The sequence below is a fragment of the Candoia aspera genome, chromosome 7 (genome assembly GCF_035149785.1).
Source record: "Candoia aspera isolate rCanAsp1 chromosome 7, rCanAsp1.hap2, whole genome shotgun sequence".
Taxonomy (NCBI): Eukaryota; Metazoa; Chordata; class Lepidosauria; order Squamata; family Boidae; genus Candoia; species Candoia aspera.
In genome coordinates, this window is record NC_086159.1 from 18,359,280 (window position 1) to 18,387,150 (window position 27,871).

At 43.2% G+C, this 27,871-nt stretch overlaps 1 protein-coding gene and 1 long non-coding RNA gene across 2 annotated transcripts in view; both read right to left on the reverse strand.

Annotated features, from left to right (window-relative positions):
* The window catches only part of PKP2 (plakophilin 2), a 61,060-nt gene that overhangs the window by 18,323 nt on the left and 14,866 nt on the right, over positions 1-27,871 (reverse strand). The window contains exons 3-6 of the mRNA XM_063309455.1: positions 23,227-23,906; positions 19,693-19,828; positions 9,378-9,585; positions 4,458-4,635 (exon numbers count right to left, since the gene is read on the reverse strand). Of these exons, the coding sequence (XP_063165525.1) occupies positions 4,458-4,635; positions 9,378-9,585; positions 19,693-19,828; positions 23,227-23,906 (1,202 nt within the window). The remainder of the gene's footprint in view (positions 1-4,457; positions 4,636-9,377; positions 9,586-19,692; positions 19,829-23,226; positions 23,907-27,871) is intronic.
* On the reverse strand, positions 7,080-8,246 carry LOC134501594 (uncharacterized). Its single transcript, XR_010068364.1, has 2 exons — positions 7,910-8,246; positions 7,080-7,835 (listed from the first exon to the last, which is right to left on the reverse strand). It is a non-coding gene; the product is annotated as an uncharacterized LOC134501594 (long non-coding RNA).

Consider the following 27,871-nt stretch of genomic DNA (forward strand, 5'->3'; position numbering starts at 1 on the left):
AAGAAAGCACAAGTTTTCATGTCTCCGGTGGCGCTGCGGGTTAAACCGCTGAGCTGTCGATCGGAAGGTCGGCGGTTCGAAACCGCGCGGCGGGGTGAGCTCCCGTTGCTCGTCCCAGCTCCTGCTCACCTAGCAGTTCGAAAACATGCCAATGTGAGTAGATCAATAGGTACCGCTTTGGCGGGAAGGTAACGGCGTTCCGAGTCGTCATGCTGGCCACATGACCCGGAAGTGTCTATGACAACGCTGGCTCCAAGGCTTAGAAACGGAGATGAGCACCGCCCCCTAGAGTCGGATTCGACTGGACTTTACGTCAAGGGAAACCTTTACCTTTACCTTGTTTATTTTTTATCTCTTTAAGCACCAAAGAAGGGGAGTGAGGGAGCGTGGAGGGTTGGCCCTGCCTTAACCTGATCAAGGCACCTGCCTCAGGCAAAGAGGTTAAGACACTGAAAAGAGCCTGCCCTGTATCTCCTTAGCTTCCCAGCTGTCCTCAGATGCTGTGAAGGATGCTGTCCTGGTACCAGCACTGAAAAGTTTGAGTTGCCAGTCTACTCAATTTTTCTGTGTGGAGACTCTCTCTCTCTCTGTATACACAAGCATGCACATGTCGGGAGAAGTGATCTTGCTCTTTCTCAGGCAGCAAAATTTAAGCTTGCCCATAATATTTAACTCAGTGTTGGTAAAACCTTCCCCTTTTCATCATTCATAGGTCATTCTGGCAAAAGGGACATATTAAAGTGACAGAAGGGGAAAATTATTAACTACACAGATGGAAATCACAGGAACTGCATTAATTAAATTTAAATCTCATTTCAATCAGATTAGTTTTTGTCCCAATACCATTCAACCATCAAAGATGAACTCATTTTTGGGTCCCCAAAGACAGCATGCTCTTAAGTAAGCCCTATTCTTAAATATTGCTGACTTTGGGGCCGATGTCTTTTTCCTCTAACCAGTGCCCCTGCCTGTTGCAACGTCCCTTGAAACAATACTTGAGCATGGCCTGTCTTTTCCACTGGTGTATTTTACAGAAATGGTGACAATTATTTATTATAGCTGCCCTTATATTTGGAGCAATGGCAAAACTTAGTTAAAAGAGTGAGAGAGATTTTGCTTGAGTCTTGCTTAGTATATTATGTAAAATCAGTCAGTATAATTTGTGAAATATGGTATCATTAAGCATAATGTGTCAAATTCAGCTGTGGTTCATTCAATAAACAATAAATCATAGCCTGGCATAATGTAAGAACCTGAAAAAAGGAGAGCAACTGTAAAACGTTATCTTCTCTTACCGGGCCCCGTCAAAAATTCTTCAGATTTTATCTTCATGCTCCACAATGAAGCAAGTCTTTACTCACCCTTTTTTGCTTCCCTCAAAGCACCACAAGAATCAATAATTTCTCTCAGCCCTAATTCTCCTGAAAGTGCTAAAATGCTACCAAAAGTACCAGACTAGTATTATGTAGAAAGAATCACACAGTAAAAAATACATCTTTCTTTCTATATTATAGGCTGCAGGCTACAGACCACAAGCACCCAAGCCAATCAAGCATTAAAAAAGGAGAAAACAAATTAGGGGTGTGTAATCTGGCAGATGTGCAAGCACTTAGGCAAATCATTTTCCCATGTACCCTGTCAGTGGCCTTGCTATAACTTGTTCTTTTTCTCTACACAGAGAAGCATATCCATAGAGTCATTCTAAGACAGAAGAAAAAAAAGCACTGATGTTACATAGTTGGGTAATGAAATGTCTGCAAGCAAACAACGAAGTTCAGAGAGCACCAAGGACTCCGCAGTTCAACCCTGAGCTACAGATCTTCTCTTCTATTGGAACATAAGAAAAAGTCCTGCAGGGAAAGAAGCTGTCTGTGAAGATGACAATGTCACACAAAGCTTTCTGGAATAATCCAATGACTATGCAGTGTTGTATATTTACTATACTACTCCAAGAAGCATTCCTGATTTTAAAGTTATATGAATAGATCCTTTTGATGTTGCAAGAAATTTTTGCTATTCAGTAATTAGAACATAAGCAGTGCCCTGCTGGAATGGACCTCTGCCCCATCTACTCCAGTGGTCCATTCTTACAGTGGCCAGCTAATTGCACAAGGAAGCCCACTAGTCTTCCCAGCAGATGGCCTTCAGAGGCAGTCACTCTGTCATCAAGGCTAATGGCCATGGATCCCCAAGTCCAGTCTCTTCAGCCCCACCTTCCCCTGGTCTCTGTTGCTTCCTCATCGTAGACAGACAGACAAAAAGAAGCAGCAAGAAAAAATGAAATACACATTTCAGGTCTATCAGATCTTTGGCAATTGGAAGGTCACTATTGGATCCAACCCAACATATTCTTCATTGTATTACTGTTATCCTTCAGGATTTCTAGCAGCTTCCCTAGCCTACTGTCTTCAGGATAAGTTTAGTTCCTAGAATCCCCAGCTTGCAGCTCAGTATGCAGAAGGCTGGTTCATAGTGTGGGTTCTACTGTCAGTGATTTATGCTGTTTGGCAAGGCAGGATCATTCAAATTAATTTTATTTCTGAAATGAATTGTTCTGAACTGTTGTAATCATATTATGTATTATTCCCATTAATTCTCTGTCAATTATATAATTTATGGGAAGTGGAGATATACTTGCTAGAGACTGTAAAGGCAAGCATTGTATGATACAAAACAAAGATTAGCCATTTTGAACACACACAATCTGTTTTACCTTATTCATCATTTGTTTTATGGAGTTAGAGTTGCAGGTGTGACCCCACACCACAAAGCAATGTGCTAAATCAATGCCTCCTGTAGATCAAAACTTTTCAGGGGCCAAACTTCATTGCAGACTTTCACACAATTGTTTGGGCACCCTCTCAGCTTCTAAAAATTATTCAAAATCTGACATCCCAGATCTTTTCCTTGTTGGAAAAAAAATTTTTTTTTTGTAGACTGCTGATGCTATCTATGGGTATTGCAGATGCCATGTTCTCAATCCGTGATCTAAAGGTCCTCCCTTTTTCTATGCTTTTCACTGAACCTTTTGATCTGCTGTGAGTTTTTAGTGCAATAGAAAAACAGTAACAGAAGCGAAGGAGAAATCTGCAAAGTACCTCTCAAATTGTAGGAAATCCTTTTGAGCCTGACCTGGCTATATTGGAGCAGCAGTACTTTAAATATCCAGTAATAAGTGAAAAGTAGTTCCTGGTTTTGCAAAGCTCAGTGGTGTCAAGGTTACTATTTAATTCCCAGTAATTAGGATTGGTGGTCATAACTATTTCACCATCATAAACAAAGCTCACTTATTTTATCTAAGTTCATAAAACTAAGTTTTCCTGGGACTTCTACTGTGAGTCATGGCTGACTGAAGACATCTCTGTGAATAAGCGGAGATGACGACTGCTGGGTAGAATGAAAGACTAGTCCTCTGAAGTTCTCCGGAGAAGGAGAGAATGGGGAGATTGTCCATGAGTGCCCCTCCTCACCAGGGGACCACAAAAAAGTGGTCTTCCGCAGGTCTGAGTACCAGGAGCTGAGGGAAATGACAACTTGGCTCTCAGCAGCAGCAGAGCCTTTAATAAGGACACTAAGACAGCCAAACTCACTTCGTAATCACTTTCAGAAATGTTCAATTTCACAACTATATGGATATTGGAGACCTTCAAAATGGCGGACTTAATTTGACACCTGGTGAGTTTTGCCTTCTTTTCTGGATTTAAGAATTCTCAAATAGAGACTTAAGTATTTAAAATAATATACAATTGGCAAAAAGCAAAAAAAGCAAAAAAAGAAAATTTGATTTAAGAAAGTTTTAAACAGATTGGATGATCAGGAATATTGGCTATTTTTGCTGCAAGATTTGAAAAACAAGTATATAATTAAATAATATACGCGTGGGAAACAACTGAAATGGAACCTAATCTAACCCATATTAGGAACTGAGGCTTGATGAAGGTTGCAGGTGGACACTAGAGGGAACTAAAAGGTCAGGCAGCAAAGAGTTAAAATGGCTAATCTGGCTATAACTTTTCTTATCTTAAAGAGTTTTTTGATAACTGGTCTGAGATATTAATAACTAAAATTTCAAAAAGGATACAGATTTCAATGGATAAATTTTTAGATAATGAGAAAAGAATGCTCTTTTTCCCCAGTGGGGGGATTGAATGGAACTATTTTCCCTGCATGAATTGCTGTGTCAAATTACTGTTGATGGCACAGATGCAAGACAGTGAAAAACCTGCTAATCATATTTCACAGGCTGTCTTATGCAAAATTATTGCATGTAGGATATTTCATTCACAGGTTTCCAACACAGACAGTATATAAACCCACTACCTCCCTCATTTTAACCTTCTGGGATATATCTGAGCAATGCATTCTGCAAGACTCAGCCACATGCTCTGTTGTCTTGTTAACAGCTTAAAAAAACAAGCTTTACTTGGATAACAAGGCATTCACAGTGCACAGCTCACCTTAGGCATCCTGTAGCATTGTAGAAGACATCAGGGTCAGGAATGATCCTTGATTTTGGATAATCTCTATCTGGCCATCCCGTGTAAGGAATGAGGACAATTTCTGTCAATGGCTTCAAGGTTTCCCAAATCAATAATTTTTTCAGCTTGTCGTTGGAGGAGAGATTCCACAGTAAACCTACAAAGGCCATTAAAGGAACAGGATGACAAACTTGCTCTTCATTCTTAGGGCTTTGTCAGATAGATAATGAACAGATTAATGGGATCCACTGAATTCTGGATCATAGACCTACTTCACCCAAATGTTTCATATCACCTTAATCATGCAGTGCAAGGACATGTTAGGTATATAAAGAACTCCTCCAGCAGAAGTTTTGCCAATATCTGGATGATAAATATAAAGTTAATATATGTAGTTTTCTCCATCAAGGCTTCACCATTTGAACTTCTACTTTTCATGCTATTATCTATGGCAGATGCAGGAAGCCTACATGAACATCATTGTATACTATATGTAAGTCTTTTAGATTGGTAGCTCTCTCGCTCATTGTTACAGCAGAGGTGGAAAATCATTTAGCTGTGCCTGAACTAAAACTCCCATCATCCCTCACCATTGGCCATGCTGGTTTGGGCTACTGAGAGTTGTTGTTCACTAACCTCAGGAATGCTGAAGTTTCTTCCCCTGGAACGGAGAATTTGCATTTTATTTATTTCACTGAGACCTGAATGGAATCAGTGTATTACTAAAGGCATTGTCAGTGCCCTGCTTAAATTCATAGTTAAGTTAGAGTGCTTATATTTCTGAAGAAGTTCAAATAAAAGAGTGGTTTTTTTTCCTTAATAAAACTTCTGTGCTAGCTTTAGTTGCACAAGAGCCCAGCCAGATAGGAGCTGGAAGCCAATTCCTAAAATTTTACCAAAATGTAGCCCAAGTTAGAAGCAGAAAGCAGCAGGGGGACATTACTGTAACTGTCAAATCTAGGGCTGCATGCAGATAGGAGTAGGCTCAGATCTTAGAAGCTGTGGTCACCAGGGCCACAACTGGGAGGGGCAACCACATGTCTACATCTTGCAGAGAGTTCCTGTTGAGAAGATAGAGGCCAGCTGACAAAAGCAGAGAAGAGCCCTCTGCTGCAGCAGTTTTTTCCTCCTGTGCTGTTTTATTTTATCCCCTATAAATTAATAGCCACCATTCACTTCTATAAAATAAAATGACATCCATGAGATGAGGACTTACCTTAGTGACCACCAGGGTCGCAACTAGGGTCTGTGTCACCCGGGGCAAACATGGATTCCGCGCCCATTTTGGCGCCCCCCCGCACTCATTTTGGTGCCCCCCCAGTGCGGCGCCCGGGGCACAACTGGGAGGGGCAACCAGGGCATGTGCCCCGGGCGCCGCACTGGGGGGGGGCACCAAAATGAGTGCGGGGGGGCACCAAAATGGGCGCGGAATCCATGTTTGCCCTGGGTGACACAGACCCTAGTTGCGACCCTGGTGGTCACTAAGGTAAGTCCTCATCTCATGGATGTCATTTTATTTTATAGAAGTGAATGGTGGCTATTAATTTATAGGGGATAAAATAAAACAGCACAGGAGGAAAAAACTGCTGCAGCAGAGGGCTCTTCTCTGCTTTTGTCAGCTGGCCTCTATCTTCTCAACAGGAACTCTCTGCAAGATGTAGACATGTGGGCTTTTGCAAACAAAGCACGCAGACACGAGGCACTCCCTTCTGGAGTCCTTCCTGAAATAATCATTCTCTGGGAGGAGCTGCAATAATCAATCTACCAGTCATAGTGCTGAATGTTTGCTAGCACTGTGATAAAAGCAAACTTACTTTTGGGGTTATGAGGAATTTATTAACAATGTGGTCACCTTCCTCCTTCATGTGTAAAAGGTACTAAAAAAAGTAGCCTGGTGATTTAATGATTTGGATTAAAAGAGTGCCCAGGGAAGGGAAGTCTGGATCTAATCTGGAATTCGATGAATCTGTAAAAATTGACTGTAAGAACTGAAAGGCGTCATCTTCCCATTTTTTAAAAAAGAGGTATTGTAAGTATCATCTGACAATGTATCACATGGATACTGGATCTGTTCTACAAAGAGAACAATTGTTCAGCTTACTGCTCTGAATTCCAAAATATTGCATATCTTTTAAATCTTAGTTCAGTGCAGATGGCATTTAAATCTCTGCACAGTACTTTTCATTCTTGGCTCATAAATAATCATCCTTTTGTAACCTGCCAATATAGTAGTTGTATTGTCATGTTAGTAGGGGAGGAGACAAGCAGTATGTAGGGTTTGCGCATTATTGCCACACCTATTCTCCTCTGGAGGAGAAGCTTAAAAAAAAAAAGGACAAGCATTTCTGAAATAAAGAAACAGAGGAAAGAGCCAATCTGGGAATCTTTTAGAAAAAAAAAATGAAACAGTAAAATCTTAATATGCACTGAGCTGAATGGGCCCTTGGAAATAGCTGTGCTGGACATGTATGTCCATGAGTCGCTCTTTGAGTGAGATGGGCGGTGACTAAATTTGAAATGCAAATAGATAAATTAATGATGGAAAGTGTCAACTTGGTAGAATCTTAGTGCAAGAGAGCTGTGGTTGCTTTCCATGCTTCCAAGTTCTCCTCATGACAGGTCTGCCTGCCTGTCTGGCCTATAATCCTTCCTGCAGAAGAATTTTCTTTCATTTCTTAGATGTTCTATGAGACAAGACTAAATGGAGGTTAGACGCTCCCCAAATGCTTTTTTGGCTACCTTCAAAAGCTAGTTTTGGCTGCCTGAGCTTTCCTGCTCTCTGTCACTACCATGTTTACCCCATAATATAAAGAGATTTTCAGTTTCTATCACTCTGGCACTTATTCTTCCAGGGATCTTTTTCAGGAGACTTTCAACCTCTGTGATAAAGCATGAGCTGTTGATGGAACAGCAAATGCAGCCAGTTCTTACAAAGTTATATGAACTTAGGAAAGATGTTTAAATCGGTAATCTTATCGGTTAAATATCCAAAGAAAATCAAATTTTCTTTACTCTGGATTTGAAAATATTTCCCCTAGATTAAATATGGTGGGATAAATGAGGCTGGTTCATGCAACCATACCCTACTCACACTTCCTGAGTCTGTGTCATCGTATGCTGAAATCTACACTTCTTAAAGTTTGCAGTGCAATTCATAAACATACAGTATGTGCAACAATGCAAGTTAGGAAAAATACACAGAAAATGCCTAGATTAGGGGGAAAGGGCACAAAAATGTGCACCATAGAATGGATTCCAGCAACCATAAAAACAGAAACTTCCTTAGATGTCTAGTTGACCATAATAGGAAACAGAATGGTGGACTAGAGGACCCTGTAATAATTGTACAAGACTTTCCTCATGTTCTTATGTAACACTATAGAGATACAATACCCTGGAATAAACAATTAAGAAATATTGATAAGAGAAACAAACCACAGCTCAGAGAAGGAAATTTAACCAGAAAAACTGGAGACTATTTAGATAACTGGGAATAAAAAACCATTGTATTTTAACACTTCTATTGTGCAAGATTTTAACTCTACTTCTAAACCTCTAAAATGCAGAGTCTCTGATAAAAAGAGACTTCTTTCCACCAGCTAACGAAAGATTTTAATATGACTAAAAAGCATCTCTAATGGCTAGAATGCAAAACAGAAATATCTTACAGGATTTGTATCATGTGCTGCCAGTCTCCAAACATTCCTGAGCAGTGACATAGGAACTACATAATCTGGAGAGGTGTTGATCAAACAGTCATGCTATCAACCTTTCTACAATTTTCTGCCCACCCCCCACCATCACAGGCTGCCTAATTTGCAGCCGTGATTAATTTGAAGACAGCTTGTCATCATTCCAGAGAGTGGGAGAGTCTGCTTGAACATTTTCCTCTGCTTTTTATCACTGCATTGCAAAGCCATGACGTTACCCAGTCATGGGATGCTTTTTCATTGTCTGTGGTTGATGGCTAAGGCATGTAAGGGCATTGTTCTTCTAGCCTTATGCTGGGTTTAGCTTCAAAAGAAGAAATGCAGTTTCCGGGAAGGCTGTTGTTAGTCTGCCAATAATGAGACCTTTCTGTTTTCATTGTGGTCCTTCTCTTGGGCTATTTTTTTCCCCTGAAAACACATCCCAATGGTGGATGGGGCTGAAATCAGCAGTGTGCAGAGCCACAACCAAAAGCGACAGTCCAACACTTTCTCTGACATCTTCTTCCCTCTCCCAACCAATTCCACCCAGTTCAGCAGACTGCCAGAGGGAAGCACATTATTATTTCCAGATGCAGTATATGAACTCCCAGAATTACTAGCTAGGATGGCCAAAGACCATAGGAACTACAGCCCCTGCACATCTAGAAGGCAGACTGGAATAGGTTTGGCAGGAGGAACTGGTATAGCTGTTCTACTTTCCATCAACATAGCAACCTGCATATGGTCTCAGGTTTCCTTGATCTAAAAAAATTAATACTAAGAGGGACATTAGCACTGGAATTAAAATTCTATTCACTTAATGGACTGATCCTAAGCATATATTTTGGAACTCCACCCCACTAATTTCAAAAAGGGTCTACTTCCAAATAACTATGGTTAGGTTTGCAGAACAAAATACACAAGATATATGTGCATTGGCTGGATTCAGACGATACCTTTCTTTTGAAAAGATAAAATCCACTGCAGGTTATGTACTTATATATACTTTTTTTTTAAATAGTAAGCCCCTAGAAAGACAAATGAGATGGATAGGTCATGATACAAAAGGATGTTCTCCTAAGCCTTATAAGATACTGAAGAACTACCCATACTAAACCCAGCACAACATTTAGAACTTGCGTGTATGTAATAAAACAGCATATCCATTTTAGAATCTCTATGCACTATGAAACTACTCCTCATTAGTTACCTGTAATTTGCTTTTTAGTCTCAACATCTCTGGTTTGTTGCAATAATCTCAGCAGGGTTGAAATGCCTTTCTGCTCGGACACTTCCAATTTATTGTCATCGTCTTCATATACCAGGTTCCTTAAAGCCCCACATGCTGCCCTCTGCACTTCCTCATTAGGCACATTCAGAAGCTCTAAAAGTCTGGGAATACCACCTAGGAAATACACCTGTGAAGAGAATACAGTTTATTTTCAAAGGGTAAGTTTTTGTCTCAAAGGATTCTTTGGATGTTGGATGAAGTCAGTGTTTCTAGTTAACGATACTACACTGGTGACTTTCCAGCTCAAATGTTTTCTTAAAAGACAAAATTGCTATCTGAGTCACAAAACTCCTTCAAGAAAAATACCATCTGAAATATTATAACAAAATGTTGCTTACTACAATTCCCTTAAACATTGGCCATGCTTGCTGGAGTTTCTGGGCACCATAATCCAAAATGTTTATTGGTAGTCTTCACTTAACAACCCTAATTGGGACTGGCAATTCTGCCACTAAGCAAAGTGGTCGCTAAGTGGGAAATCATGTGACCGCGACTGTGCTTTCCGACTGGAAAGAGACAAGACTGCTGGACTCAGCTTCACACCTTCGGCTCTTGTTTGCCTCCTAATCACTCTCCTGCCCTTTGGAATGCTTGAGTGCCTGCTTACTGCAGTGCAATCACATTGTTTTTGATGTGTAGAAGAGCAAACAGCTTACTCTCTTGTAATCCCTTCCTCTCCAACCTCTCTGCTCTTCAAGGGGGGAAAAAAAAGAAAAAAAACACAGGTCAGGCACAGGACAACACTTAGTGACTGTAATGGTGATCATACAACTGAGGGACAGATGAGAAGGTCGTAAATGCTCATAAATTGGCTGTAATGTTATTTTTTTCAGCACCGTCGTAACTTTGAATTGTCGCCAAATGAGTGGTTCGTAAGCGAGGACTACCTGTACCGGTATCAGTTTGCCTATCCCTTATTCTTGTGAATATGTTTCTCCTTCTTCCATTATTTTCACCTGCATGTCTCTTACTCTTGTAGGCTTCATTAATGTTGCATCTTATAATTCCATGCACACTCTAGTTTGTGCAAGATCATAAGGTAACCCACTGGCTGCCATTGTGAAAGGTGAAAGGTCCCCTGTGCAAGCACCAAGTCATGTCTGACCCTTTGGGGGGACGCCGCTTTCGCAATGCTTCCTTGGCAGACTATAGAGCGGGGTGGTTTGCCATTGCCTTCCCCAGTCGTCACCTTCCCTAGCAAGCTGGGTGCTCATTTTACTGACCTCAGAAGGATGGAAGGCTGAGTTGACCTGAGCCGGCTACCTGAGAGAGAATCCAGCTTCCACTGGGATTGAACTCAGGTCAAGGGGAGTTTTAGTTGCAATACTGCCGCCTACCACTCTGTGCCACACGAGGCTCTCGCTGGTTGCCATTAGAAATTATTAATTTATGTTCAAAGACAAGAATATGTCTAATAGTTTTGGATCAGAGTTAGCCAGCTTAACAAAATAAAGGTGGCATTAGTTCATAAAATGAATATTTAAGTCACAGACCATTCCACAAAAACAGTGCCTTACTCTTCATATATGAAATCTGTGTGCGTTTTCCAGCATCAATATATGGAATACTATTTTAAGAAAACACCAGGGTGGGGATGCTCTCTCATTATTAAATTAATTTTAAAATCATATACCACATCATTAGCTTATGAAATTCACTGCCACAAAACAAGTTTATGATTACCAGCTGTCAAACTCCTCTTGGCTGACTTCCTAGAAACTCAACAAGGTGCAATTAGTAGATGGACTCTACTGTACACTGAAGTCCCTTCAAACAGTTTTTCTGATATTTTGCTGCAGCCCACATCTTATATGCCTATGAGTTTCAGCTCAGCACCTTTTCCTTCTAGTGTTTCCATGGCTTCATGGACAGCCTACTTGATGCTTCTCCTATTCTGTACAAGATGGCAGTTGTGTGATTCCAATAAACACACAGACTCACTAGCCGGGGCTAAGGATTTCTGGTTTATTAGAAATAGAATGCATACACTGAGAAAGACGGGAATGAGCACATGGCATGCGAGGTAGCCGGTAAATACCCGTGGTGCGGACCTGATCTTTCCCCACCCCCCATTGTCCCAAAGTCTTGCCCGATGGTGAACCCGGAGTCTCGATGGGCGATCAGGGGGCGATTCTGGAGTCTCGATGGGCGATCAGGGGGATTAGCGCTGATTGCCTCTGTCCTCTTCCTGTGTCTGGAGCAGGTGTGTCCCCTGTGGTAATGCAGAGATGTCAGGGAGATAGGATGATGGCTTCCCGGGTCAGGGCAAAGGTATGTCCTTTATTTGTTTTTGTCTTTCAGCGCTTATAAGATTAGCCCTGATTCCTTCCTTCCCCTTCCCCTTCATCGGAAAGGCATGTTCCCCGTTGTGATGTATGTATACATCGCAATGGGGGACATGACATACTGCCTCCCCCCAAAAAACTTCAAGGCGCCGGTTTGGAAGGATACGCTGCATGGAAGCGTGTGACTAGTCATTGTGCTGAGACATCCCGGGCATGCACCCACTCAGGGTGGGGGAAATGTCTCCAGTGGACCAGGTACTGAAGGGTGCCCCGTAGCCTTCGGGAATCTAGGACCTCCTTTATTTCAAAGTGCTGCTGCCCATCGATCATGATGGGAAGAGGCGGGGGGGTTTCGTTATGCCACTTTGAGGAGATAGCCTGTTTCAGTAAGGCACAATGGAACACCGGGTGTATGCGTTTCAAGTTGTGTGGCAATTCTAACTTGAAAGTTACTGGGTTGATTATTTCCATATTGGAAAAGGGCCAATGAACTTGGGGGCTAACTTCTTTGAGGGCTGCAGCGACTTAATGAACTTAGTGGAGAGGTAGACCTTATCTCCCACTTTGAAGTCTGGCTGCGCAGCCCTGTGGTTGTCCACATAACGCTTGTAGGTTGCTTGGGCTTCGGAGAGAGCCAGCTGAATGATTGACCAGACGTTGGCTAGCTGAGCTGCCCAGTCATCTGGGGAACAAGGCGGGGCAGCTGGCTGTGGCAACTCCAGGATCGGAACGAAGTCTCGACCATAGACTACCCGGAAGGGGGTGTAGCCCGTGCTCTGGTGCACTGCATTGTTATATGTCACCTCACCAAAGGGGAGTAAGTCTACCCAATCATCTTGCTGGTAGCTTATGAAGGAGCGCAAAAATTGCTCCAGGGTGGAGTTAAGGATCTCTGTAGAGCCATCCGTGTGGGGGTGCCAAGCAGTGGACAATGCCTGCTTGGTGCCAATCAACTTCAAAAATGCTTTCCAGAATTGTGAGGTAAATTGTGTACCCCTATCTGTGACCAAGCGGGAGGGGGTACCGTGTAATTTGTAGATGTGATTTAAAAAGAGGTGTGCCAGCTGTTGAGCGGAGGGAATGGAGGCGCATGGGATAAAATGTGCCTGTTTCGAAAAGTAGTCCTTAACCACCCAGATGACCATTTTCCGCTGGCTGGGTGGCAAGTCTACGATAAAGTCCATTGAGATTTCTTCCCAAGGGCGGGAGGGGCTTGCCACCGGCTGCAATAGTCCCTGGGGCTTCCCCACTTTTCTCTTGGCCATAGCACATGTAGGGCAAGCAGCGACATATTCTTTTACATCCCTCCTAAGCGTAGGCCACCAGAATTGTCGCCTTACCAGATGTAGCGTTTTCACAAAGCCAAAATGCCCTGCCGTTTTGTCATCATGAGAATGGCTCAGAACCTCTGCTCGCAATTGCTCCGGCACGTACAAGCTATTTTGTTTCCAAGCCAAATCATTTACAAAAGAAACATTGTTTTTATTGGTTTGCAACCATGTATCCGTTTTTAAGGCTTGTACGAACTGCTGTTGCAATTGCGATGAAATTGATATGCATCTCCCTCCCCTTGCCGGCGGCTGTGCCGGGGTGTGCTGCGTTCCAGTTTGGCTGTGCGTGACAGCTTGGCAACCCAGCTGTGTGTCGGTCCACACAGTACCTACAATTTCTGATGCCTGACTGGCATCCTGGGGCCGCCTAGAGAGAGCGTCAGCTAAGAAGTTCTTTCTTCCTGGTATGAACTTCAGCTTAAAATTAAAGCGGCTGAAAAACTGAGCCCAGCAAACCTGCTTGGGGCTGAGGCGTTTCGGGGTACTGAGCGCTTCCAGGTTTTTGTGGTCTGTCCAGACCTCAAAGGGGCAAGTGGCCCCTTTCAGGAGGTGTCGCCATGCCTCTAAGGCAGCTTGGACGGCAAAAGCCTCTTTCTCCCATACATGCCATCTCTGTTCTGTTTCGGAGAACTTGCAGGAGAGGTACACGCAGGGCTTCAGCTGATCATTTGGATCCCGCTGAAGCAAGAGCGCCCCACTTGAGAAATCGGAGGCATCCACTTGGACTACAAAGGGCTTGGTGGGGTCGGGGTGTTGTAGAACCGGTTCTTCTGTGAACAGGCTTTTGAGGTGATCAAAAGCCCTTTGGCATTCAGGTGTCCAGTTAAGTAGCGCTCCCGGGTTTCGTGCTTTGTGCATGTCTCCCAAACCCTTGGTGTAGGGGCAAAACTATTTCCGCTAGTCCCTTGATGAACCCCCTGTAAAAATTAGTAAATCCTAAAAAACTTTGTAGTTGCCTCCTAGTGCGCGGGCGCTCCCATGCCAGGATGGTCTGGACTTTCCCAGGGTCCATTTCGATGCCCCTCTCAGAGATTCTATAGCCCAGATAATCTATCTGAGATTTATGAAACTCGCACTTAGAAAGCTTGGCAAATAGCTCGGCTTTGCGGAGTTTCCTGAGCACCTGCTTAACCAAGCGTTCGTGCTCCTCTTCAGTCTCAGAATATATCAATACATCGTCTAAATACACAAGGACCGCCTTGAACAAGTGTTCGTGCAAGACCTCGTTAATCAATTGCATAAATACCCCTGGTGCCCCTGCCAAACCAAACGGTAACACTTTATATTGGAATGATCCCAGTGGGCAATTGAAAGCTGTCTTCCATTCATCTCTCTCTCATATGCGTATGCGAAAATAGGCTTCTTGCAAGTCCAGTTTAGAGAATATTTTCCCCTTTGCCAGATGTGCTAATATGTCTTTGATTAGGGGCAAAGGATATTTGTTGGATATGGAAGCCGCATTCAATCCACGGTAGTCCATACAGAGTCTTAATGTCCCATCGTTTTTTTCTCTGAACAACACTGGGGCTCCAACTGGCGAGTTTGCGGGCTCGATGAAGCCTCGTGCTAAATTCTTGTCCACAAACTCCCACAATACTGCCAGTTCTTTCTGGGTCATTGTGTAAATTTTGGGCTTTGGCAAGAGTGTGTTGGGGACCAGTTCTATCGCACAGTCAGTCTTTCTGTGGGGTGGGAGTTTGTCTGCTTCTTTCTCCCCGAACACATCTGCAAACTCCGTGTACCTGTCTGGCAAGCCTTCCAGGGCCGCTGCCGCCAGGTATGTGGTTGTAGATGCCACCCTCCCCACCGCAGCACGGGGAATTCAGTCCCCTGTAGGTGCTTGGTAGAAGCCGTCTGTAAACGTGATCATCCTGGTTTCCCAATTTATATATGGGTTCCTTCGTACCAGCCACAGGATGCCTAAGATGATTAAAGGGTGGCCCACTGGTGCCACGACAAATTTCAGTCTCTCTTGGTGGCTGCCTAACTGCAGCGCCACTTCTCCGGTGAATTGGGTGACCGGGCCCCCTCCCGCTGCCGAACCATCCAATTGTGTAAGAACTATGTGGTGCTGAAGTGGAAAGCACAGGAGATTTAAATCGGCAACCACGTCTGGGTGCATTAGGCACCTAGAACAGCCTGAGTCTATTAGGGCCCAGACTTCAGTTGACTTCTCAATGGACTTTAGCTTAACTTTTACGTACAGGGTGGGACAGTTGGCACTCACCCAGATGTCGCTGTGCCCATTCTCCTCCTCCACCTGCCCTCTGGCGCTTCTCAGGGCAGGTGGCTGGCGTTTCCCGCCGGTTCTTCCTGGTCACTCTCCTCCTCTTCAATGGAGTAAGGTAGTTGTTTTGCCCCGATCTCTCCACTGGCCGCTGGCATCTTTTTGGGTGCTGCGGGTGGTTTGCCCAGCATTTTTCCTGGCCTGTCAACTGCCTTTGTTTTCAGGCATGCTGCCGCTTTGTGGTCCTCTTTCCCGCATCGAAGGCACTGCCCCTTGGTGAACCGTCACTCCCTCTACTCTCTCCAGGGTTGGGATGTTGGCCTCACCGGTCCTGCAGTGGTTCGGGGTCCCTTTACCGCCGCCGCTTGTTGCGCTGCCGTCTTGGCTTGTAGGAAGGTTTCCTGGGCATTTTCTGCCTTACCGGCCAGCAGTATCCACTCATGTAGAGTGTTTGGGTTGTCTCTGCATAATGCCCACCTTAGAACGTCCAAGTTCAGGCCCTCTTTGAAACGTTCAATTAGGGTAGACTGCGACCAGTCCACCACCTTTCCAGCCAGTGCTTTAAAGCCCATGGCATAATCCGCTACAGATCGTCGCCCTTGGCTGATTCCCCTTAGGGACCTCTTCGCTCTCTCCTTTTCCAAGGGGTCTCTGAAGTGCAGATCTAGTGCCCAGAGGAACTCGTCGAAGTCATCGAGCTCTGGGGCATCTGCCTGGCATAGCTGCACATACCAGTCAGCCGCCCTTCCTTTAAGTTTGTTCGCAATGGCATTAATTTTGCCCTTTTCCGAGTGGAAATATGGCCCAAATTCTTCCATGTAGTTCTTTGCGTTTGTCAGGAAGAAGGATAATGTTGCTGGGTCCCCGTCGAATTTGACCCCGAAGTCTTTCACCCCCGCTCCCGGTGGGCTCCAAACCACATCTGGTCGTCTGGGCATACCTCGGGCTGCTGGGGTTCTCCGGTCTCGGTGTGGGAGTTCCCCAAGCCGGACTCCGGGCGGCATTGCCTCCGTTTCATGCCGGCTCCAGCCTCTTCCCAGCGGTCGCGTCTCCAGGGTGGGAGGGGGGGAAGATGACCTCCTGGCGGGTTCCGCAAGGTGAACTCTGCCCGGCGCTGCCTCAGCCTCCTGCCATCTCCTTCCTCTCCCCAGCTGTCGCGTCTCAGGGGTGGGAGGGGGGGTGATGAACTTCTGGTACCTGGTTCTACCTCACCCCTTCCTCGGGATTCCCACGCCACCAACCATCTCAGGAACAGCTGTTCAATTGACTCCAGCCCCGCCTCCATTATCCTCAGCCGCTCAGCTGTCTGGGAGCCCTCCTTGGTTCGTCCGATCCGGCGCCTTCTCTCAGCTCCTGCGATCGTTGAGGACAGCAGGTCCCGCAGCTTCTTAGACGCCCCAAGCGTCCCGGGCAGGGATCCCGGTGTCTCGTCCAGGGTGACCCACTCACCCTGCGACTCTCTGGTGGCTTCAAGTGTCCTGCTCCTCCCGGTCCCCTCCTCCTCCGAGCTTGATCCCAAACCCTCCTGGACTTTGTACCGTCTGGGAATAGGGTTCTCACCAATCGCTTGTGCCGTGGAGTCGGGTGACCCGTTGCCGGTCCTCTGGTAGCCACCTCTTCGTGGGTTGAGTCTTTCCATCACCAGCTTGGATCCCTCACAGACGAACTCTGGAATGGTGCTAGTGGAAATTTTTTTTTTCCGATTCCCGTCTTTATGTGATGGATGCCCTTATTCCAATAAACACACAGACTCACTAGCCGGGGCTAAGGATTTCTGGTTTATTAGGAATAGAATGTATACACTGAGAAAGATGGGAATGAGCACATGGCGTGCGAGGTAGCCGGTAAATACCCGCGGTGCGGACCTGATCTTTCCCCATCCCCCATTGTCCCGAAGTCTTGCCCGATGGTGAACCCGGAGTCTCGATGGGCGATCAGGGGGATTAGCGCTGATTGCCTCTGTCCTCTTCCTGTGTCCGGAGCAGGTGTGTCCCCCGTGGTAATGCAGAGATGTCAGGGAGATAGGATGATGGCTTCTTGGATCAGGGCAAAGGTATGCTCCTTTGTCCTTTATTTGTTTTTGTCTTTCAGCACTTATAAGATTAGCCCTGATTCCTTCCTTCCCCTTCCCCTTCATCGGAAAGGCATGTTCCCCGTTGTGATGTATGTATACATCGCAACGGGGGACATGACAAGTTGGCTATTTCAGTTTTCAGCCGTTCTGTCCTGGAAAACTCTAGCTCCCAATATACAGTAACTCCTACACCAACTTAGATGGTTTTAAACAGCATTAGATCAGCTTTCTCCAATTTAGCTTACTCCAGCATATTGGACTAATTCTCCCCAATTTTAGCCACCACAAGCAATGATTAAATCTACATAGAACCAACAGGCTAAATTCAGCAAACAGGCAAGTTTCAAGTAAATGGGTACACAACTGACATGAATCATTCAAATTTCCATTTTATTTTATTTTATTTATGTAAGGTAACATAACTATAAATCATTCTTCCATTTATTAGGAGCCTCACAGGAATGCATACTTTAAAAAAATAGAATAAAAACCACAAAATAAAAGCAGAAGAACCTTTTTTAAAACACATCCAGCAATAACATTAACTAGTACGAAGGTTAACAATTGTCCAGCCAGTTCTCTTTGCTGGACCAAGACTGCTGAAGCCATCATCTGGTGCTTTTCAGTTCTGAGTGAGCTACTGTGACAGTCCAATTAATATGGGGGGAGCAAGGTATGGAAGCCCTGAATTAAAAAAAGTTGGCTGAACCAGACTTTTGTTAAATTTGATTAGAATAAATGGTCTGCATAGATGGTTTACTTATTGTGACTACGTATTCAGTGCAAAGGTGATAAAGAGAAAGGAGGGGGCATTTGTTTTTATAGTTTGTTTGGGGAATGCTCAACACTTTACAATGATCAGTATTCCCTCTTTCTTTATCAGCTGTTGAGATATGAAGGTGGTTCATGATTTATTAGGACAGGGTATTGCTGCCTAAATAATGTTAAGCTCTTGTATAAAGAGTTTCATAACACTCTCTTAAAGCTATTGGTGTGCCAAATATAGAATTGAAACAAGAGGTACAGAATGGTGTGGGCTGAAAGTGTCGCAAAGATTCTCCAGCCCAAAACCCTGTGGGAAGGTGAGGACATTTTTTATTTTTAAAGGAGCAGTAGAGAGAGCTAGATCTCCTCTCCTATTATGGCAGGAAGCTGGTAACCAAAAGAGTTTTAGCAAGTTTCAGCCTGTCAAGAGCCCAATCTGATGTCCTCCAGATCTGTTGGAATTACAACTTGAGAATACCCAGCCAAGCTGGCTAAATAGCTGGATCCTGGGAGTTTATTTTCTAAAATATTAGAGAACAACAGACCAGGAAAGGTGACCTTGCTTCAACAGATATCTACCATTCAGGATAAATATATAGATTGCTCTCTAGGAAAGCATGTGGCAAAATTGATGGCCATGGACTCTTTCTTCTTGTTATTGTTCATAGTCACTAGAGTAAAATGTTGACATTTGATTCTGTGATAAGACCAAGCTTGGTCAGACTTATTTTATTTTTTATAGCCCATTTTTTCCTCATGAATTTAAGACACTTTATGTGAGACTTTCCCTCATACTATTCTGTTGCCACCACAGCCATGGGTAGAAGATTACAATGAGAAAGGCTGACAGGTCCCAAATCACCTAATGAGCTATGTGGTTGAGTGGGTACTTGGATCTGAAACTCCCCAATCCAAATCCATTACCTCAGGCACCACACTATACTGCCTCCTCCTTAAAAATACATCTTTTTATTTTGAAAGTATTAAGGAGGCTTTCTTCTTATCAACTAATTAAGCCACCCTGAAGTAAATACATATATGTAGAGGATAGTGCTTACAGATAAAGAGGTAAAGTCTCCTTCAAGTTTGACTCCTATATGTTCTTGGGAACAAGTAGTTTGCCAATGACTTCCTCTAGAAAATGTCTGTCTACCTGTCTGTCAATCTCCAATCTAGCCTATTATTTTGATACCTTCTGGTAAGTGTTCTGTCCCAATTATCAACTAGATCCAGCACTGATTAGCTTTCTGAGAATAGCAAAGGTTGGCTAGGTGTCAAAACAAACTTCTTTTCTCTCTGTTTGGTTTGAGTGCTCCTGAAAATTAATTTTCTTGTTTATTTCATGTCTGCTCCTATCTTCCCTTCTGCATGCAACCCTTTGAGAAAAACTGGGCTCATCTGGAGGTAAATGAGTTCATATCCACAGAGGATTTCATTCAGACTGTTTTCCCATTCCTCTCAGCCCATTATTCTCCCCTACCATTTCCACATACAAGACGTAACATGTAAGAAGTATTGAAAATCTGAAGAAAGAAAGAAAATTGTAACTCACTGTCCTTCTGGCTTCTGCTCTCTGAAAGCCCTCATGCTGTATAAAAACAACTGCTGCAAGAACCCGAGGGGACAAGGCATTTTCAATTTGCAATATATTTAGTGCATGCTCCAGGGTCATCCCTCCTTTTGGATTCCTGGGTGATTAAACATGAAAACACATCAAATCAAGGAGGGAAGGCAAAGGTAAACACTTTTTCAAGTCGAGCTTGACCTGATCATGTTTGTGTAGCTTTCTTGGTAGCAACATGAAAGTGGTTTGCCATTGCCTTCTTCTTCTGGGATATTTTTCCAGTTTTCGAATGTATCCTACAGCTCTGGGATCTCCCATCCAAGCAGACCTGAACCTGTTTAACTTCTGACCCAGACAGCACTTCAGTGATTAAAAACAGCTGGTCTTGTGGCATCTTAAAAGGCCACCATTTACTGTGAGAAGCTTTAGTGGAATAGCAGCTGCTTTGTCATTAAATGTCATCTTCAATGGGCAAAGTTGACAAAGGATGATAGATCTATGATATTAAAGCTCAAATTAACAGAGATAAAGATTCACTGACCATTCATAACAGTTCTTAGAATATAACTCCTTTACACAGAGTGTGCAACTTCTCTCAACTCAAGGACCACATTGGGCTTTGCAAAACATATAAAGAACCACACTCCGCAAATAGGCAAGGCTAGGACCCAAAGTGTATGTGATCTGGGTGTGAGTGGGGTTTTTAAGGACTCAATGAATGGTTGAGTTCCAACATCACACTGAACCACAAACTATCCAGAACTCTAGGCCAGTGTTTCTCAACCTTGGCAACTTCAAGCTGTATGGACTTCAACTCCCAGAATTCCACACATCTTAAAGTTGCCAAGGTGGAGAAACACTGCTCTAGACAATATGTAGTGAAGCAGCACCACACTTCAGACTGCATTTGCTCTGTCCCTTCATATAACACTCTTGTGTGAGGTCATTATATACAGGAGATCCCCTTTTCCATAAACTGTTGGCTGATTTAATATTATTGTAGCCTTTCTTCTTCTTTAAGTCATCCATAGTGGATGTGAAACTCTCTAGAAACACTGAATTTAACTCCCATAACCTCCCAACCATTTGGAAGGTACTAGGTGCTGATGCTTCTACCTATCAAGGGAGAAAAATTCCTATGGATGACTTAAAGAAGAAGAAATCCTCACATACTTATTATCTTGATGGAGCATTTTATGAGGATAGACCTTTCTGTTGGGCAAAGCATATTACCTATATCAAACAGCAGGTACAGGTATGGGATCAGTGGTGTTCCCACTCCCATGGTTCCTTTTGAACCCACTCCCAGTTGTTCTCCTTTGAAAGACAGAGCTGCAATTGCTACAGGGCCAGCTTTGTAACCCTAAGGTTGCTCCCATTGCAGATCCATTGCATAAGGTAACGTGATCCTGTTTATGGCTGTGGAAAACTATGAAGATAATCCATGGACTGAACTGATATACTGTATAAATCAAGCATGACCTTCTATTTTCCCAGCAGCTCTCAATTAACACTGATAACTCCAGAGTTTAGTCTGAAGTCTACAACTGCCAATATCATATAAACATACAAGTTTTCTCTTTACTTTGCTGAGACATTTTTGATTGTCTTTCATATATGGTTTATCAGGCCAGTCTTTCCATTTGCTTTTTATTAGCAAATAGCAATCTTAAAAAATAATTAGACATGATGGTAATATTTGTCCTCAAAGTCATCAGGCTTGTCTATGGTACATTTCTTATGAATGGATACAACAAAGCTATAGAAACAAAATATTTAACAGTTCTTTGGTGCATAGAACAAGTTCTAACAAGCTTATTAGGAATCAAAATCCTTCTGAGAGATCTACTTAGCAAAACATACCTTGTCTTCTGTGACAGACAAATTCTAGATTCAGAGCATGAATTATTCTAACAAATCTCCAAGCAATCTGTCTAGCCTCCAGACTGGACTATTATTAAATCCAAATAAGTGTTTTTTTACTCCTTGCAGTACTACATTTTATTACATCTTTCTTTTAAAGTGTTGAAGGTGCAGAACGATTTTTCTCTTTTTTATTCTCATAATTATTCTAAGAGACTGGCCATGATGAACAATTGCAACAATTCTATGGCTTTTACTGTTTAGGTTCAAACATACGTAGACCGTAAGGATCCTTTCACTCTCTAGATGTTGCTGAACTTAGCTTCCTCATTTAACCTGCTCCCAAAGCCACCCCTGTGATTCACCTGGGTTTTCTCTTTATTAACAATGGCTGGGTTCACGCATGCTGTGCCAAACCAAACCAAATATATAATGACTTAATATGTGGGTGCATTGCAACCAGCTACAGTCTGAAGAGGGATTTCTCTTTCTTAAAGGAGAATGGTTCTTTTACTGTTAAAAATAGCTTGTATAAAAATAAAATTAACAAAATATACTGGCAAAAAATGTTACTTGATAAATAATTGAAATTTATTTTTATCTACCTGATTGTTAGATCCAACCTTAGTCATCTAAGCATTGCAGCCCTGATAATTATGCCCCGGTTGCTTTATTTGTCACTACCTCCGGTTTATTTAGAACTGCCAAGAACAATTTGTAAAAGAAAAACAAACACTATTTCAAGAAACATTTGTTAAGGTTTGCTCATCTTTTTTCTACATGTCTCAAACTGTGACCAGCATCAAATTATCAGCTGTTTCTCTCTGTACTGAGACACCTGGATTCTATCCTGCTTCAGCAAACCTTGTTGTCACCTGGAAGATTCAGCTGTTACCTTCAATCCAGTTTTTGCCATAGCCAGAACTAGCCCACTCCACAAACTTGTTCTAACCTGACAGCATACAAGTAACCCCCTTCTATCTTCTTGACACTGTATACCTTAACAGCTACAAACTTAATTCCTGGAAATACAAAGTCAACCACTGAGAATCAATGGAATGATAGTTGGAAAATAAGAGCCAGTGGCTAATCAGAAGTTGAAATAAGTCTACCATTCTGCCTCTGGGAAATGAACTGACTCCAACAACACATTCTTAGATGTGTATACTCAGAATTTTGTCTGATTTAGTTCAATGGGACTTACTGCAAGAAAAAGTAACTGGCTTCCTACATGGTATTAAACTATGATTTCTTCCAGCTATGCTTTGTTGAATAAGCCACAAACCCTCTACATTATCAAAAACTGTAGAAGGGTCAGGCTCACTGTATGCTGCACTTCAGAAGTGATGATGAATGAAGACAGGAGCAAGGCTTGTGAGCATGATCCCGCTGCCTAGGAGCAATCTAGAACATATTAAAAATGATATCATATGCCAGATAGCACATCTGTGGTCCTCCAGAAGTTCCTGAACTACTTTTCCTAGAACCTGTCACTATTGGTCATGGGGACTGAGCTTCTGGGAGTCATAGTTCAGCAACATCTGGGGGGCTAAAGGATCTTTATGTTCTCTGTACTGCCTTGATATGACCTGAGACTACCCTTCTGCCAGGTGAATAGTCTTCTGCATTGCTAACAGTGGTGCATCTTCAAAGACATACCCTGCTTGAGATCTGCTGGCAGCTATCCTTTCTTGCTCAAGGATGCTGTTTGTGCCGGCAGCAGCCATAGCCGCCGTCATTGTCATCCTCTTCCCACCTGCCTCCGCAGTAGTGCTGGTAAGTGAAGTTGGCAGGGAAGCTTCCCTCATGCCCTGGGATCTGAAGGCATTCCGATGCCAGCTGTATTGTGAAGACTGCCTATGCTGGGCTCCGATTTGGGAAAAATGAGAAGCTCTGACTTGTCCTGCCACAGCTCTAGAACTAAGGTAATTCTCCTTCTCCAAAAGGTTGCTCATGCTCTGGCTCTTCCCTGTGCGCTGATAGAATGGGACTCCTGGACTGTTAGGAATACTGTCCACCACCGTCTCATTGGTTGGCCCAATGTAAAAATGCCTGGCTCCTCTGCTTGAAACATTGTGGCTTGCATAGCCCAGGATTTCAGAACGAGCATATCTTGGCGGCAAGGCGCTTGATCTCTTTATCTCACTCTGTTGAATTGTTAAGCCCCTGTTGTAGCGGAAGTCATTGTGGAGGAACAGTGGCCTGTCAGGACTGCTATCAGGAGAAACCTCCAGTCTCTTCAAGGGCTGTCTCTGGAACTTCTCTTCCATTGTCCTGTACAAGTTGTAAGGAAGACTGCGAGGACCCCAGCCATTTTCATAACTACTTTGGGAACCTATCTGTTAAAGCAAACAAAAGTAAAGCTGAACAAAACCAGGAAAAGCACAGTCAACAGGAAGTATCTCATGGAGGAAAAACAGGAGGAGGAATATTTTTGGAACATTTTCTTTGGTGCCTCAATCTGCAGAAAATACTCATTTTAAGAAATACATTGTCTTATAGAATTAATTATCAGTATAATGAATGGGTACAGTACAACCAAAATATGCAACTGGAATGGATGCAATGAGAGTCCAAGTTATAATTAACTTTTCCTGGTGATTAACCCAAAGAAACACACACAGATTTTATTTGCACAGACTTAGATATGCTAAAATTAGTGTACATATGTATATAGGGCCCACTTTGTTCGTGACCCATTTTTTTCCTCCTTATAAGGGACAGCCAAGATGCAGGTGAAGCCTGAAATGTGTTCCCAAATCAGGGACTGCATTGGGCAAGTCACAGCCCATTCATTGACTCATGTTTCACAGAAGACTTGGAATGAAGTTTACTGATGTCAGGCTCCCACTGAGAACACAGCTAAAAACTGGATACTTATTGTATTCCAGGAAACAGTAGCCATATAAGATGGCTGACAGTTTTATTAGTGAGTGGGAATGGGAGTTCAAAATTTATACCTAGTCAGCTCTCAAACCTTTCCCTCTCTTTAAGAGAAGACCTGGTGACAGGCTTCTCCAGGACTGTGATGAACTGAAAGACTAGTGGGCAGAGATTCAAGGACACAGCTCTTTGATAAGCTAGTCTGTTACAGATACCAGAAAAGCCATAATAAAGCAGAAAATCCACTATAAGCTGCCAACTGCCAACTATAAGCCTCAAACCCTATATACACACACATAATAACATACATGGTATGTACATATATGTCAGTCCTGCAAGTAATACCTTCTGTCTCTCTTTCCTACCTGTGCATTATAATAGATTGAGAGTGGGTTGTTTCCTGGGGGTTGTTGTTTTATGTTCTTTGTATCTGACCTTGGCCCTCCTAGTCCTCACCCTTCCATTTCTTCTTATCTCAAGTCCTCATAGTGTCTGTTGATGTGGATGCTTGTTTACATTTTCTTGTCTCCACCAAATTAGACTGGAATCTTCCAGCCACCATCTACATATCTACTATAATTTCTCTTATCTTCCAATGGGAATTCAGGCATTTCTACAGTCCCCAATTTGCCAGTCACAGGCAGGTCAGTAGCTTCAGTTCTCTCTCTTGCTAGAGTCATAGATTCCTATCAATGGAAAAGCAGGAGCTCCCTTGACTGATGTTTATCTCCAAGGCCTCCCCCAACTAGGTCGTCCTCCTTCTCAAAGTGATGCCTTCCCATCACTTTGACTGACTGGCATTGGCAGTTAACACTTGTTGGAAACCTTGGACTGATCCAACTATTCCCGGAGAAGGCAATGAACTGTATGAAATTCCTGAAGGAGGTGATCAGCCTCAGCGTTAGAGGGGAATTGGGAGTTGGTAAAATAAAAGCAAAGGTGATCTCAAAGGGTGCAGACTGGGTAGAGGCTAAACAGAGTTGATGTAAGCAAGCTTAGCTTCAGGTAAAAGATTTTGCCAGTTGTCCTGCTGAAGGTTACCATAACAGAGATATTGCTCCAAGGTAACATTCATTCTTTCCATCTCAACGATTGTAGAGAGTGAACTGAAAAAAGGTGAAGCTTAATATGCAGCAATTGAAATAAGGGACTCTAGAAGTGCTCCATCAATTTGGGCCTCTATCCAAAATTAAGTGATTTTGGGGCAGAAGAGAAACCACAACAGGGTAGGAAGTGGAACATTTTGAATTTTAAAAAATCTGTTGCCAAAATTATATCTACCCTACTGGTAAGTGCTAAGTTGATGGTAGAAGTTAAGGAAACTTGTGTCTGATGGCCTCTGAGGAATGGGAAGCAGCTGCAATGTCCAGCAGGCCAATCAGATCAAGGTTTGATGTAACTTCAGAGGGGGCAAGATGGAACCTAGTTCTTGACAGTTACAAAAATTCATAGGGTAGGAGATGGGTGGATTTAAAAACTTGAAAGCGCCCAGCTGGATATTGATGTGACACTGAGTAACCCTGTGAGAAGTCTAGAGAGATTTCAGTTTCTTCTGATCTGTCTGAACCTGTATAAGATACTGAGCTCTCTCAAACAGGTGGCACCAGATCTGAAAGGCATCTCTGATAGCTAAAAGCTCCTTGTTAAAAATGTCATGCTTCTATTTCTATAGAAAGATAACTTGGTGGGAATAAATGGCAGAGGAGGAGTTGCCTGAAAAATCCAAAATGAAGACTGAAGTAAAATAACTCACAAGGCCATAACAGAAACATCAGCCTGTACAATGAAGATATAATGATGGAAGATGAGCTGGAAGATGAAGCAAGCTTAAGCAGTTGAAAGACATGTTGGACTTCCAAACAAAAGGAACATTTTTTCTGGTACACTCAATCAGAGCAGTGCAAAGGGTAGCAGCATCAGAAATGAATATATAGTAAAAGTGGTAAACCACAGTATATCCCTGGTGGTACAAATGTCAGGTCAGGATATACTTGCCTGCTGTATTAAAGTATAGCATTAAAGCACCTGCATCTTCTAAAGTAGAGGGTGTTGGGATGACTGGATTGAAATGATGAGAAGCTCCATGCATTAGGGCCTCAGTTTCTGGTTGCCCCATTTTCAGAGCCCTTGGTGAGTGATATAGAGCCATTTCTTAGCAATGATCCTGATCTGAGTCTGATGAGGCACTTACTACCCTCCTCGCAAGCCAGGCACTGAACTGATGTTGTAAGGACATTTAGTTTAGCATGGCAAGGAAAGCAATACAGTAGAGATAGTGCTAATCCTTGTCCCTGCTTCTCTTCCTCTGATACTCTCAAATTCCTGAGGAGCGCTATTACCTCTGAGACATAGGTAGGCTTGAACTGGGGGCTGGAAACACAAAAGGAACACAGTTGACCCAACAGTGACTGAACATGTTTCTGTCTCCTAAGGTGGGCACCACCTTGAAGATACTTTCCATGGGCAGCTTTGCAAGAGCACCAGTTGAACTAGCTTGTGCTGTGTTAGTTACTATAGAGCAGGAATCAGAATTTGTATCCTTCCTGTGTATCAAGTCTTGCTCCTGGATCTATCTTGCCCAACCTGGCGCCTTTTAATGAATTACAAGTCCCGAAATTCCATGCTGGTTGGGGATTCAAGGAAAAATCCCTACTCATCTGATGGATATCTGAACAGAAGAGGCTGCCCAGGCTATCACTATTTCTAAGTACTTCCTGTGACTTAGGCTGTATTTTTTTTTTGTCCTTTTCCAGCTTCTGGAAGGGGCAAAAGATTATCTCCCTCAATCTTCTATTAATTACACTGATATTCAGAAGCCATGAAAGGCTTAGTGGGCCCTTGGACAAAGACATTCTACAGATCCCACATTTCCGTCTGCTTCTCCAGTACCCTTCTCCTGACATCTAGTTTTAGTTTCTGGCTAAATCATTACCACCTCTTCTTCCTTGGCAGCAAGTATACCTTATAAAAATTATAGGTGGCCAGTTCATACTGCAGAAACTGTGCAACATTTGAAAAAAATAATTTTAACTATAAATGAGCAATTGCTGCCTTTAGACTTCACAGCCAGTGTGAGCCCTGGATTGGCTTGGAGGTGGCACCATTTTAAACATAATTTGCTTGTGCAACCAGTAAGGCAGCACCTAATTGGTACAATTATCTGCAGCTTGTATTTCAAGAAATCAATTATTTTAAAATGATTGGGTGACTATTGCAATCTTGACTTGACTAGTGTATTGGCACAGAAGTACACTTTCTGGGCTTAAAAGTGGGGATCACTGAGGTCTCTTCTAGTTCACATGACTCTTGGCTAATATTTCCAGCCTGATTCTAGTGATGCCACTGCTGATATTCTGCTGGTCTCCAAGATCCTCAGGACAATACTCACTTGACATCCACTTTTATGGGCCCCAAATGGCTT